The sequence below is a fragment of the Cnephaeus nilssonii genome (genome assembly GCF_951640355.1).
Source record: "Cnephaeus nilssonii genome assembly, chromosome: 12".
Classification (NCBI taxonomy): domain Eukaryota; kingdom Metazoa; phylum Chordata; class Mammalia; order Chiroptera; family Vespertilionidae; genus Cnephaeus; species Cnephaeus nilssonii.
Window position 1 is genome coordinate 59,654,122 of NC_137083.1, and position 14,657 is coordinate 59,668,778.

At 48.0% G+C, this 14,657-nt stretch overlaps 1 protein-coding gene across 1 annotated transcript in view; it reads left to right on the forward strand.

Annotated features, from left to right (window-relative positions):
* Window positions 1-14,657, forward strand: part of PLXNA4 (plexin A4) — a 401,265-nt gene that overhangs the window by 296,106 nt on the left and 90,502 nt on the right. Inside the window, exon 5 of the mRNA XM_079785801.1 lies at window positions 11,607-11,707. Coding sequence (XP_079641927.1) covers window positions 11,607-11,707 — 101 coding nt within the window. The remainder of the gene's footprint in view (window positions 1-11,606; window positions 11,708-14,657) is intronic.

Here is a 14,657-nt window from a genome sequence, read left to right on the forward strand (position 1 = left end):
GACCACCCCCTGCTGACCCCCCGCCCCCCCCCCCACCCCGCCCCCACGGGCTAGTTAAATTTTCAAGGAAAAACCCTTCACAGCTCCCAGGTGCTGGTCATCCTTGGGCTGACCCACAGGAACAGACCAATCAGCCATGGACCCTCTTCCTAGTTCCCAAATGTTAGAAATCATATGGTTATCATGAAACATGAACACTTTGACCCTAAACCAAAGTTGGGGCTGACTAGCCAATTTGGTTTAAAAGACTAAAGTTAATGCATCTTTTGAAAATTATTTTAATGCATCTTTTGAAAATTATTTTAATTCCCAAGTCAAAAAATTTTTAAATCATACCCTCTTTATAGAAAAATTCAAGCTCTCTGGAGCTGACCACAGTTAGAGGTTTAACTATCTCTCCAGAAGTTATTCTTCACACGAAAATATGTCTGATTGTATACGAATACATAGCTACAGAGTTGTCTTTTAAAAATAAAAATTGAGTCAATGTACTTTTCTGAAAATTGCTTTTTTAACGCAAAGATGGATGATGAATATCTTCCCATGTCAATGATGCAACCACACATTATGTCAGAAATGGACGTAGCACAATTAGTTTTACCAGTCCCCCAAGGATGGGCATTTAGGGTAATGCCAGGTAGTCATTATTGCATACAAAGCCACAGTGAACGTCCATAGCCATGTACCTGTCCCCGGGTGCTAGGATTTCTGCAACAAAGATTCCAAGAGGAAGCTTGCCGAATTTTAGGTTTTGTAATAACTATCCGATTATTCCTTTAAAAATGTGGTACCAATCTAACCCCCCACCCACAGTGTATAAAGCGTAAAACCCCTTTTTTAATGCTCTCGTTTTAACTCTTGTCCTTTTATAGTTGAAGAACTACTGGAAAACACCCTCAGGGCGGCATCTCTTAATGAGGAAGACACATTACTAGTTTGTGTGGGCAAAGATGACCTATGTCCAAAGATACGTAGCCATCAGAGGACCTGCTTCCTCTTCCCAAGGAGCAGGCTGGGTCCCTGCCCCACAAAGGGGAGCTCACGTAGGTTTGGGAGAGGGAGGTGGCTGTCTTGAGGCAGGGAGTGAGGACAGAGCAAGAAGATTTAGGCTTCTTTAGGCATCGGTGGTGTGTGTGCCTCCTCCTTCCTAAGCCAGCAGCACTGGCTTCCTGAGAAGGGGCCCTATGTTGCTGGGACCTAAAAGTCTCCCTGCTGAGGGGTATCAGTTTCCGTCATTTCGCCACCATGATTTTTCCCAGGGTCAGCTTTCTTTTTGAAGGAAAATGCTTGTCTGCGATCCAAAGGCGCCACCTACCCAGACAGGGATATGTGCAAGGAAAGCCGTGTTTATTTGCAAACATGCTCCCGTGGCCATAGATTTCTGCAAACATGCTCCCGTGGCCATAGATTTCTGCAAACATGCTCCCGTGGCCATAGATTTCTGCAAACACCACCCCTGTTACCAGGCACGTACATCTGGGCACACACCCTCAGGCTGCCGTGCACTCATTCACATCGGTGTACCATTTGCACACAACCACTCTGGCTGGGGACTCCAGCCAGCAGTGCCCCTGACGGGGGGGAAGTTGGAGGAAGGGTTGGGTGCTGGGTGAGAAGAGAGGGTCCACCTGGCCTGCCCTGCCACTTCCCTCAGACAGTCCTGCCAGGGAGCCACAGGGTCCCTGCATATGTCTCGGAACTTGCTTGGCTCAGCTATGGCTCAGCTACCCGCCTGGATTGAGGTGTCGCTGTGCCAGCCCTGTCCTTCCCCGCCCTCTTCTCTTTGGCTGCCGGAACAAAGGCCCGCCTTGAGCAGACTGAGCTGGAGACGCTCACACCAGCAGATCCCTGTCCCAGTTCTGTTGGGCCAAGGTCCCTGTCAGCACAGCGTGGTGAAAGATGGCTGGAAAGGAGCAGCAGCACTTAGATCCCCAGGACAAAGCCTCCTTCCCACCTGCTGGGCCCGGGTCTCAGCGGGTGTGGGTCCTGGAGGCTCCACCTCTTCCTCCGGCCCTGACCCTAGGGTTGGGTCAAGAGAGGGCAGGAGTCTGTATGTAGGGAGTGGGTATCAAAAGAAGATTGTTGGTGACCATGTGGCCTTGCCCAAAAGCCCCTGCAGCGACTGAGGTTCTCCTAAAACCTAAAGCGGCTACATTGGTTCTCTGACCCTTTTCACTCGTTAACTCTCTGAGTGCCAGAACTCCTCCCATCCCAGGCACCCTCTAGCCTGCATGCTGGTGGGGTGGCTCTCTGGGCAGGGTGTGGCTGTGGCTGCCAGTGTCCTCTGTCAAATGTACTGGTCAGCTTGCCCTGGAAAACTCACCTTGCAACACCACAGTTCCGGAGGTCAGGCCTCCAAACCCATCGTGTGCATGTGAGCATGAGAGCCCAGAGAGGGGAGAGAATTTGACATTTACCCTAAGAGATGAACGTGTGGCAATAATCCAGAAATTACAGGTTTTAGGGTAGAGCCAAGATTGTGAAATCCATTATCTCCATGAGGTCCTCGGAATATGTTAGAGATCGACAGGAACCAAGTTCATTCATTCATTCCTCACTCATTCATTCATCACTCATTCATTCATTCATTCATTCATTCTTCCATGCCAGCATTCACTCCCTTGTTCATCAATGTTCACCTGCTATGCCTGAACTGAGTACTAGGAGTGGTGGGATGAAGAGAGGTGACTTCACACCAGCTCTCCCCCCGAGGGCATTTTATCTGAGAACGATACTGGAACAACAGACAAAGTGTTGTTATTGGCATTACACTAACACATTCATGGTTTTATCTCCACCAATCCTCAAAATAGCCCTTCAGGGTGCTTACTGTTACTCTCAGATGAGGAAAAGGGGGAGGTTAAGTTGTCCTAGTCACTCAGGAAGTGGTAGACAGACCTAGGATTCAAACCCAAATCTCTGCTTCTCACTTGGACTGAGATAAAACTATTCCAGACTCTCTTTTTCTTCTCAGCCACATTTGAAAGAGCCAGGAAGTCTCCCTGGAGGAGGAGGGCTGCACTGAGACCTGCTGTCAGTCTCTCTTTAGGGCTCCTACTCAGGGATGGGCCTCCTTGCCCACAGGAGGGGCCCCTCAGCCCCTGAACTCAGCCAGACCTTGGTTTACAGTAAGCAGCCTGCAACGCTGTGAAATTTCCAACCCAAAGACCTGGGTTCAGTGCAGGGACCAAAGGTTTCTCAACCCCCTGGGCTGCCTGCAGGGAGTCTGTGAGGCAGGCTGCAGCCCCGGCTTCATTTCAGTTTCCACCCTTGCCACCACCCTGCTGTGTGACCTTGAGCAAGCGGAGCCTCTCTTGGTTGTAGCTTTTCCATCTGTGCAACAGAAAAGGGGTTGCTCTCTCACTTGGTGAGAGGCATGGCTAATAAGGACCGTGTGCCATTGCGGTGCAGCCCACACTGGGAGGAGCGAGGATGGGGTGATTTCTCCAGGCTCTGCAGAAAGCATGCTGAGAGCTCCTCTCTCAGCTACTGCCATTTGCTAATGAGAAGCAGCATATGTTGATGATTCCGGCATCAACGCTTGCTCCTTGGCTGTCCGAGTTTCCAGAGCAAACTGGCTTCCTATTAGGCATTTATACTTATCAATAGCAGCAAATTGCAGCCCTTCACAACATCTGCTACTTTTCATTTGCAAACAGCTTCCCAGGCCATTTGTATTAGTAGTATTTTGTGGCCAATTCTCCAAGGCAGAGTAGGCCTGGGTCCCCCTGTCTGAAAATAAGTCTGTGGAGACATAAGGAGGGGAAAGGATATTCTCACGGTCACCCAGACACCCAGAATGGATTAGAGCTCAGAACCTCAGCTCCCCAAGCCTCGTGCTCTGGGACTATTGCCCTTGCTGTTCTGAGTATCGATGACCTTGACCCCAGAACTCTTAGAGGCATGTGTGGACAATGGTGACAGCCAGGCCACTGCCCCTGACCCTGTGCACCAGTCTGTTCTCAAGTGAGGCCCCTGCTGCATTAGCCCCACGGCCAGGAACAAGCAGGAGGAATTGCAAGTTCAAGGCAAACCATTCTGGAGGAGCTTTTATTCCTGCCAAGAAGATTATTTCCAGTCTGGGAAGCCAGGATGCCAGTACAGAGGGTCCTGTGAGCATCTGCGCTTCCAGTCAGCTATTTACATCTGGAGAACTGTGTTCTCTTCCCAGAATCTTTTCCGGCACTTTACCCAGGGGCTGAGCCTCCCTGAGATCTGCAGATGCGTCGTCACAGAATTAAGAGATCTTAGTCAGCATGGGAGATACTGGGAAAAGTCAACTATCATGTTTGATCCAGTTTTTAACAATCTCCCCACCTTGAAACCAGGTGTACTCAGACCTATGTGGTACTTAGGTTAGAAAGAAACTACCACACTGCACCTTTACCCCTCCTCCATTTAGTCTTTTCCTCTACCTTTCCTAGGACTTTGCACCCTGGTGTGACTTTCTGCCTAGCACTTGTGTATCGGTTAGCTATTGCTACAATAAAGCTGTGTAACAAACCACCCCCAAAAGTAGCATGCAATAAAAAGCATGAATTCTCATACTCAGGGACCTGAGAGCCATTGCATGTCAGCTGATTTAGGCTAAGCTGGGCTGTGAGGTCCTGCTTCAAGCTGCTCTTACAGCCAGGCTTACCTGCTTGCTGTGGGCTGGGCTCAGGCCTGCCCCATGTGTGTTCATTGGGGCCAAGCTAAAGAGGAAGCAGCTACATGGGGGAGGTCTTTTTATGGTGATGATGGAAGCACAAGGGACAAGGCCAACCGCACAAACATATCTCTAGCTTGAGCCTTATACTTGCTGCCATTCTATTGACCAAGGCAAGATCTGAGGCCAAGCCCAAGGTCTAGGGCTGGGAAGTGCAGGCCACCTCTCCATGCAACAGGAGGCCTGGTGGGAGTGGTGGGTTGGGATATAGGAGGCCACTTTAATGGAGTGGAGAGTTGGGGCTCATACTACAATCTGCCAGAGCCTGGGACCGGACTCCTGGCCTCTGCCTCTCTTGCCAGTCTACACGTTCAAATATACCTCCCACCTCTGAAGCCAAGAGGAGGGGAATCATAGTGTTCCAGGCACAGGGAGTGACTTGACACAAACACAGCATTCTGAGCCACTGCTCACCTACCATAAGTCCAAGCCCGGACAGTGAGAGATTTAGAAGCCATCGTGGGGAGACGGGGGCTCTGCAAAGTCATTTGTCATGTTAGACCCCTGGGGAGAAAGGCGGCCCCAAGTCAGCAAAATGAAGGCTGGACTGGTGACCAGAGGTCATCAAATGAGAGAAAGGCCCTGGAGAGGCTTGAGGGGCTCAGAGACCATGACCCTGAGACCCATATGCACTGCTGAGTTCATGTCACAGGAAAGGACTGGCTTTCCCCACCTCGGCTTGTCTTGGGGACAGAAGATAGGACAGCAGAGAGGGCTGAGGCACTGGGCGGCATCTGCACAGCTAGACAGCTCCCCGGAAGCGTCATGGAGTTTCTTAATGGGTAGTCTTGTCTCTCTCTTTTTTTTTATTTTTTGACAATTTTGAAGGAAATTGGGTACTTAAGAAGCCTTTGGACATTTAAATTAACTCCCACCATCAGACTCAGTGTAGCCACTGTAGCATTAGCATCCAATTATAAGAGGAGAGATGGAGCAATAACTCACATTTTGACCAGAATGTCAAAAGCTTAAACAAATTAGAGGTACACACAGAAGCTGTATGTTCTGTCTATGGAACATTTCTGAATGTAATCAGTAGAGCAGCAGGCACCCTTTGCAATGCTAACGGCACAGTTAGAGTGGGACCATGTTGCTAGAGGTAAGCATCTTTCAAAATATCATGGCACCCATGTAGGGACTGGACAGTGGGGTCCAGGGCTCAGGATAACTGGGAAAATTCCTCCAGCTGCCCCAAGCACACCCAGGCCCCTGGCCCACCAGGCCACGGGTTCCCATTGATCAGAGTGCAGAAGCATACAAAGGCCCAGGCCCCGGGTTAAAAAGCCTGTGTGGACCCTTGGCTGAATTCTCAGTTTCTCCTTGTTTTCCTATCCCAGGCCATTGTTTTGTAAATTCATGGCCTTGGTCATGGGGCTGGACAGGTGAGGGGTAGAGACGATGGTTCTATTTACAATAGTTCAAAACCAGAAGAAACTACGCTATGCTAAGGAAGTTTACCTTGGTGGCAAAAGGATAAAGCAAATCATTGTGACTCCCAGAAAGGTAATGACAGGGAAAGAGAGGTGGGGAAGGGGATGGGCAGGCAGGGGCTTCATGATCGAACTGGGGAATGAGAAACGACAACACAGAGGATGCGCAGTAACAGGAAAACTGGCTGAACTCGGGGGCCCTCTGACTCACAGGCACTATTTGAACTCTAAGGCCCTCCTCCCCGGTCCTCCGGGAAGGGGTGGGAGGTGAGGAGCGGTCCTGGATAGAACAAGGCTGTGACATTATTTTTCCCAATCAGGACATGGAGGTTCAGCGCTTGAGAATGACAGATCCGGTTATATAGTAATACACGATAAGAGACATTCATCCCAACCCTTTTGTCCATTTGAGATTAAATTGAAAAGAGTAATGATGCCTATCTTTTCACTCAAAGATATCAGAATATTTCATAAACATGAATTTATTAGTCTACCCAAAGAAAGCGTCTCCCCCTTGACCCAGGAAGCTGAGCAGAGAATAGGTGTTCTCACATCCACCCGATAGGTTCTTCTTAGATTCTTTATTGTGGTAAAATATACATAAAATTTACCATCTTATCCATGGTTCAGTGTTTGGTGGCATTCGCACTGTGCTGCAGCCATCACCACTATCATCTCCAGAACTCTTCATCTTCCCCTACTGAAACCCCCTGCCTATTAAAGACTAACCCCTTTCCCTTCCCCCGCCCCTGGCAACCATTCCTCCTGTCTTCATGAATTTGACTACTCTAGATACCTCATAAGTAGAATCGTACTTCTATTTTTGTTACCGCCTTATTTCACTTAGCTTACTGCCCTCAAGGTTTATCCATGTTGTAGCAGGTGTTAGAATTTCCTTCCTTTTTAAGGCTGAATGATATTCCATTGTATGTGTATACCACATTGTGTTTATCCATTCACCTGTCAATGGACATTTGGGTTGCTTCTCTTTTGGCTGTTGTGAATAGTGCTGCCATGAGCACTGGTGTGCAAGTATCTCTTCAAGTCCCTACTTCCAATTCTTTTGGGTGTGTACTGAGAGGTGGGATTACTAGATCCTATGGTGATTCTATGTTTAATTTTTTGAGGATGTGCCATACTATCGAATACATTTTTGCACAAAGCCAGTAGAAAGTGTCAAGGTGACTACGTGCAGACCCTTAACCCCTTCTCCCCAGCACAGTGTAGGCCACAGGGGAGTTCTGAGAGGTGGTGAGACTCCTGTCCTAGAAGCAGCAAAGGAGCTATTGCAGCCACATCAGTCAATTCTTCTCCTGGAGTCCATAGCCAGGGGGCAGACCTCAGTCTTTTGTGGTCTCTGAGACCATCCATCACCAGGATAGCTCAGTCGCATGGCCATCTAATTTGTTCTCCAGGCAGAAGTCCCCCTCCATGACTTTCTTTTCTCACCTCTTCCTGTGGTTTGAATTCCCTCACTCAGTTAATTAGCATGCCTGGCATTGTAGCTTAAGACTTTAATCAGCGTGGGGTGGTTTTAATTAATCGTGTGTGTCTGCATCTGGAGTGGTTTGTGTTCCAGGGTCAGGAGAGGAGCCAGAGATGGGGGATGGAAGAGGAGGCTTTGTTTGGTGTTTGGTGTGGGTAGAGAATCTAGGTATCTGGGGAGAGAGAAACGTAGTGGCAAGATGGCTCAGGAGCCACCTGGCCACCTGTGAAGCTTAGGAGCAGTGTGCGGCCCGTAACCAGAGCCATTAGGGTACAGAACTGCACCGAGATAGATGGTGGACAAAATCTAGTTTTCGAAAGTGTCAGGACATTTTCTGATGGTTTTCAGAATTACCTGTGAAGTGGGGAGTGAGACAGTGCAACAATGAAAATGTGACTTTGGAGATTTCCCTGGGCCTAGACTTCTTCAGGAAAGTCCAGGAAAGGTGAGGGGGCTGGCATCTAGTTCTCAAATAATAGTGACCTTTCTACTTGGTCTTTCAGAATCCTGTTGGCTCCCCAGTTTTAGCATCCATGCTTTAAAAATATGAAGAAAACCTCACTAGAGTTCAGCAGAGTAATAAAAAATGACAGAAAACATAGATAGAAAGATCCTAAAAGTAAAGGTTAAAGAAAGTTTAATCTCATTAAAACTGCCCAGGACTTATGTCCCTATTCCACAGGGATCCACCTAGATGGAAAGCAAAGAATGATGCTTAACTGTTACAGTAGCTGATAAAAGCACTTAAATAAGTCCAGGAAGCAGGGATAACCCCAGAGTTTCATCCCAAAGATGAAGCAATGGACAATTTAGGGTCCAGTTCAAGGGAGAAATGCTGGGTTCAAGATATAAAAGAAGAAAACTTTTTTCATACCTACCCAACTCCTGACTGAATTCATGAGGCTGAGGAAGTCTGCCAGAGCAGTTTTCTGTGATGTGGGAGAGAGGTAAAGTGGCAGTGTAATGCAGAATGGGTATTCATGACACAGATAACAGCAATAATCACTTGTAACATGCTTGATCCGGTACAAAACTTCATACCTGCTGGGTCATCTGTGCTTTGAAAAACTTTATGAATTAAGGGGGCATTTTTATCTACATGTTTAAAGATGAGAAAAATTGAGATTCAGAGATAACAGGATCTCATTGCCAGACTAGGGTGAAGCCAGAATTTGAACCTCGCTCTGCAGGCTTTCACACTCTTTCCAACCAAGTGGAAATAACTCTTGCTCAAAATCTAGAGAGACCTTTACAATTTCAGATATTGACAGTATTAAATATCAGTTGCAAGATAATTTTAGAAATCTGAATGCAAAGGCTTTGAGAATGTCAGGTTGGCCAAGCAGCTGGCTCTTTGTGTCGCACACCCCAGGACCCCATGGCACAGCCACCCAAGACAAATTATAGAACAAGTCCGTGGGAGAAACTGGGGAGGCTATTAATTAAGTTTAGACCAAGAAAATGCTTTCGATTGAACAAGTCATGATTTTCTCTTTAAGACCATGCAAAAGAAATGGAGTGCTAGACAAGCAGCTGGAACAGATGAAAACATTATTATGTACTTATGTTACCAACTTTCACCATCCATGGCCCCTTTTATTACCTTTTTCCCCTCCAGGCATCGTGTTTTGAAAGATTTTTGCCTACTAAACAAAGTGAATTTATTAAGTAATAATATATTTCCTATTCTTAATATGGCACATACATCACTGGGTTCGCATACAAACAGAAAACAGCAACAATTCAATTTCCATTAGGCTTTTGGAAATATTGCAAATAGCTTGTGGACCTCATTACTATTCACAAATTCCTATGAGCCCAGGTGCTTTGGGCTGGGAACCATTATTCATATGCTTCTATGACCAGCACGCAGATGCCCTTCTAAGAGGTATTGGAAGAAAGTAAGGGGGCAGCGGGAAGAGGGTGAGTTCCTGGCTGAGTGTAGAGTCAGTGGGATAATTTGTAAGAAACTGATTGTCAGGATTAATTACACAAATGGCAAGGGTGTCTGTAGGTAGAGCCGAGGCATGGCTCAGGCTGATCACATAAGTGGTCATAAAAGGAAAGATAAAATCCCCAATGTGCCAAAAAGACATCTGAGAATGTGGAGAAAGGGCCCCCAAGGCCAAGGGCAAAGCAATAAGAATGGAAACAGGAAACTAAAAGGTAACTTGGAAGAAGTGAAAATGCAGTGTGGTCGTTAAGAATGCTCAGTGTGTACTTGAGAAAATAAAACAAAACAGAAGGTATATAAAGGGAAAAGGAAAATTAGGGGGGAAAGGAAAACGAGATCATGTGGGATTTAGAATTCATTATTAATTAAATCCCAAAGGGAGTTTGGAGCCTGGGCAGGCTCTGGTGCCAGTTCGCTGTGCATGAGTTACAAGTCGCCCCTGCCAAGCGGTACATAATTTTGCGGAGGCAGATGCCCTGCACGGCAGCAGGGAGAACACAGCCTCCGCATTTGCTGGGCACGCAAGGAGGTGCAGTCAGGTCAGCGGGGTTTCCTGCTCAGGGCCTGTTGTCTGAGGGGAGAAATTTTAAAAGATGACCACATCACATTCTCTTAGCTCAAGCCGAAAGATTAGGTAAGAAATCATTGAGATGAAAACGTATCCCAAATGGAAAAGGATGATTTAAAAAAAAAAAAAAAAGTTTTGTAAAGAAGAAACTGACAAAATGGAGAATAAAGGCCAAGGCTATACAGAAAAAAAAAAAAATTAAAATTTCATTTACTCCTGTGGATCGGTATTAAGTGCCTTCTATGTATCGGGCCCTGAGAAGTCATGTCAAAGGGATCCCGGCAAAGCTACATCGGAGGACAAAGAAAGGAAACAGATCCCTGGGAGCACACTGGCAATGGAGGTGTTTAGGCTCAGCAGCGGTGTCACCGGGAACGTTTACATTAACGAGCGGCTGGTGAAAGCAAATGTAAAGTTTTGGAGTTGGAGAGGAAACCTCTAATCACGAAAAGGTGTGGGTAAGAGGAGAAAGAGCAGCAGCTGCTCTTTAAAAGCACCAGAGTGAAAACTGAAAAACTCTCAGAGCCAGTTGGCCAACATTATGAGAAAAAGAGAGTAGGCAGGTAATAGCTACAGAGCGTGTTTATTACACCTTGTTAAAAGGCATGGAGAGCCTGGCTGGTGTGGCTCAGTGGTAGACCTATGAACCAGGACATCACGGTTTGATTCCCGATCAGGGCACATGCCTGGGTTGAGGGCTCGATCCCCAGTGTAGGGCATGCAGGAGGCAGCTGATCAATGATTTTCTCTCATCATTGATGTTTCTATCTCTCTTTCCCTCTCCCTTCCTTTATGAAATCAGTAAAAATCTTAAATAATAAAAAAAAAGCATAGAGAAAGAGAAAGTGAAGGTCTTGGTGTTGGGTTCAAGGCCCCCTAGGAGGATGAGAAGAAGGCAAAATACTTTGTGGCAAAAGAGAAACAAGACTGGAGAAAGAATAGACATTTGAGTTCATGACATTGATAAGAAACAAATATACGATGAACTGGATGTTTGTAGAGATATTTTGGTGGCGAGGAAATGTAAATGAATTTCGTGCAAGAGTAGGCCTTCCTTCCCCTGGCTGCTGGCACCGGCTTCCCTCTGGCACCCAGAACCTGGGCTTCCCTCGCAGTCCTGGCTTCATCTGGTCTAATTAGCATACTATGCTTTTATTATTATAGATCATATAACAATTTAATCTGACCTGTATGTAGTCGATTCCCAGAGATTTCTAAGAAAATAACAGGTGGCCATCTCCCTTGGGCACTTACGTGGCCACCTGGCAATCTCCCTTAGGTGCTTACGTGGCCACCTGCTCAAATATGATCACACAAGGTCCCTTTCGGTTCTGGGGCTCTGGACCCTTCATGCTCCTGCACTGTTTTGGGTGATACAGCTGATAGAATGCAGCCTCTTTCTGGGGAACTACTGAGTGTCCTGCGAAACCTTGACCACTCTCTCGCTTGTCCTGTCCCAGCTCACCAGAGTGCCTGTGGAGTCCTGTGGTCAGTACCGGAGCTGCAGCGAGTGCCTTGGCTCAGGTGACCCCCACTGCGGCTGGTGTGTGCTCCACAACACGTGAGTACCGCCCGCAGCTTCCTCCTGCCTCCCACTTCCCCCAGCTCGTCTCTTCCTCATCTTCTCTGTCACCACTCCTTCCTTTCCATCTCTCTTCTCTCCCTGTCTTTGCTGATCCTTTGTTCCTTGTATCATTTGAGAATTTTATCTTCCTTCGTTTTTTCTGATTTCACTTTAAATTGCCAAATTCCCATAAGACCTATAGAAATGGCAGTGTGGGGATGATGATGGGTCAGGCTATGGAATCAAGCTGGAGGGCTGGGGAGAGGTTCGGACATTTCTGACCGTGACTTCACTCTAGGTTGACATTCCAGGACTAAACAGCAGGGAAAATGCATTGGGCCTTTCCCTCAAGGCTCACATGGGCCACTCAATCATGCGCTGGATCCATACTGTCCATTTAATGATTCACATCCACCTAGCAGATTCTTTGATACCCACCCCCTGAATCTTCTGGTGCTTGAGACTCTTCTGGTTCAGCTCCAGTGTGTGGTTCCCTCTGTGGTCATAGCACTCACCTGGCCGCCAGAGCACCTGGGCCTGGGGTCACAGTGAAGCCCATCCCAAGGCTGGGCACTCTCCCCATGTACATTGTTTTTGCTGATTCCATTTTATTCTGTAAAAGTGGGAAGAGGGCAAAGGTATGCAGTGGAGGCAAAGGGTAACCTGGTACATGAAATGAGTATGGGATGCAGGCTACAGACAACCAACCCAGACATGTGGGGAGATTGAAGGCCTTTCTTATGGGATCCAAAGACCCTTGGCATCACTGATTGGAGAAACCAAATAGGTGGACCCCACTCTGATGGAGTCTGGTCCCAGTCAAACTGTTGCCGCTGGAACCCCAGGCTTCTAGTCAGCACTTGAAACCTGATGCTCTGTGAGTTGGACAAAAGTGCCATAAACTAAGGAAAAGGACGTTAGTCTTCCTGCTTCATTAGTCGCACTTAGTCATTCTCAACTTTATGACTATCGGGACAGGACCTTGCCCTGCCCCCACCCAGGAGTACCTCTGAAAGTTGGAAACACCCCTCTAAATTCTAACACATCATCTCCAAGGTCACAGGCACACTCATCTCTGGGACAGTCTTGGGCGTAATATATACATAACTCAGAGCCGATCAGAACCTGGTGCCGAAGTGTATACAGAGTTCACAGTAACTGGGAGCAGTGGAGGCCAGAGTGGCTCATGGCAGAGGATGGAAGAGATTGCACTGAGAATTCAGATCAGCTCTGATCAACCCAAGAGACTGCTAGACCAGCAGTCGCCAACCGGTGGTCCGCGGACCACTGGTGGGCCGTGAGGTCCGAAAGGTTGGCGACCACTGGCCTAATGATACTTCGTAAGGCAAAAGGGAGGTCACTTTCTTGGTCCCACACAGTGAGGCCTCTCAGAAAGGGACTGGGCTCCAGACCCATTGCTTCCTCGGGACCGTAGGCCAGCTGGCCTTCTGCTTGGCCGAGGCTGGCTCAGCTGCTGCTGGCATGGGCACTCACATCTGGCACTGTGCAAGGGCAATCAGAAGAGCTGGCCCCTCTCTGACGCCCTATGCCTGTGGGACCCAAAAGCAGGTCTCCGTGTCAGCTTTGATCCTGCCCGTTGATGTGGCCAGCCCCACACGGCACTGAGCTGCCCATCGCCCATCCTCCCATCCCCTCACCTGAGTTTAAACAGGAATGAGGGGAGGAAACATCAGAAACTATTTCCTGCATGGCCTCAGTTTCCCCTTTAGTAACATAATACCTGCCTCCTGTCAAGTGATAGGAAACAGGTGGACTGGGGACAAGGTGAAGTCTGGACAATTCATGAACGAGGCTACCAGCCTGCGCTGGGAAGCCAGCATGACTGCTGTCACCGTGGCTTCAATAAAACAGCCATAGGCAGGAACTTTGGGCATCTTCCACCAAGTCCGAAGTCCACCCCCCTACCCCCACCCCCACCCCCACCCCAGCTGTGCAGCACCTGGGGCAGCATCCCAGCTCCTCCTCTGTGGATTGGAGATGATAACTCCTGACCTGCCCACCTCCCTGAGTCTTAGGAGAATCTGATGAGATCATGTGGGTGGAAGGGCACTGGAAACTGGAGAGTGTGACATGCAAGGTGAAGGCGGGACAGGAATCTTGACACAGTTGGGGAAGAACTGAGAGCTCCTGGGGGCCCTGCCTCTTGTGACCTTGGTTGACCCCCATTGTTTGTCCAGATGGCTCTACTTTAATTGCATCCTTTCCTCCCCAGCGGTATCCCAGCCTCCGACTGCCTTCCTCTCGCCTCCGTTAACCTGGCGTGGACGTCAGTACAGCCTTGTGGAGCACAGGCGCCCAGAAGGCAGAGGCTGGGCAGTGCTTGTTCCATGCCTGTTACTCAGCACTGCTGGGGGGGTGCCCCTCCCCACCCCCTGTGGGAGCAGCTTTACGAAAGTCGCGCTGGACTCTGGAGGGAGGACTGTCAGAAATCAGTGCAATGTAGCCTCACTTTTTGCAGACATGCTATGGGGCTTTGGAGAAAAATAGCCGATTCTCATGACTTCTGCTATTCTATAAAGTCACCTCGAACACCCAATCCCTGAATATTGAACCATCATCGCTCCTAGGAGAAATACAGAGCTAGGTTCCTATGAGCCTCCGGTCAGTCCCAGCATTTTTTCATCCCATCAGTACCTAACCATGTTTTATGTATGTTTCTGTTTAAAGACACCTTATTTAATATACATTGTTTCATTAACCTTGAACTCACAGCTAACAGCACTGTAGTCTGGGCCTGATAGAAGCATTTATTTTCTCCATAAGACACATCCTAGCCTTCTCCCACTTAGGACCACAGGGCAGCACTTCACCATGATACTTGGGGGTCATTTTAAACAGCAGAATCGCCAAGAAAAGGCACAAAAATGTGAAAAACATGACACTAAATAGGCCGCAAAAAAAGACATTTATACTGAGAGCTGAAACA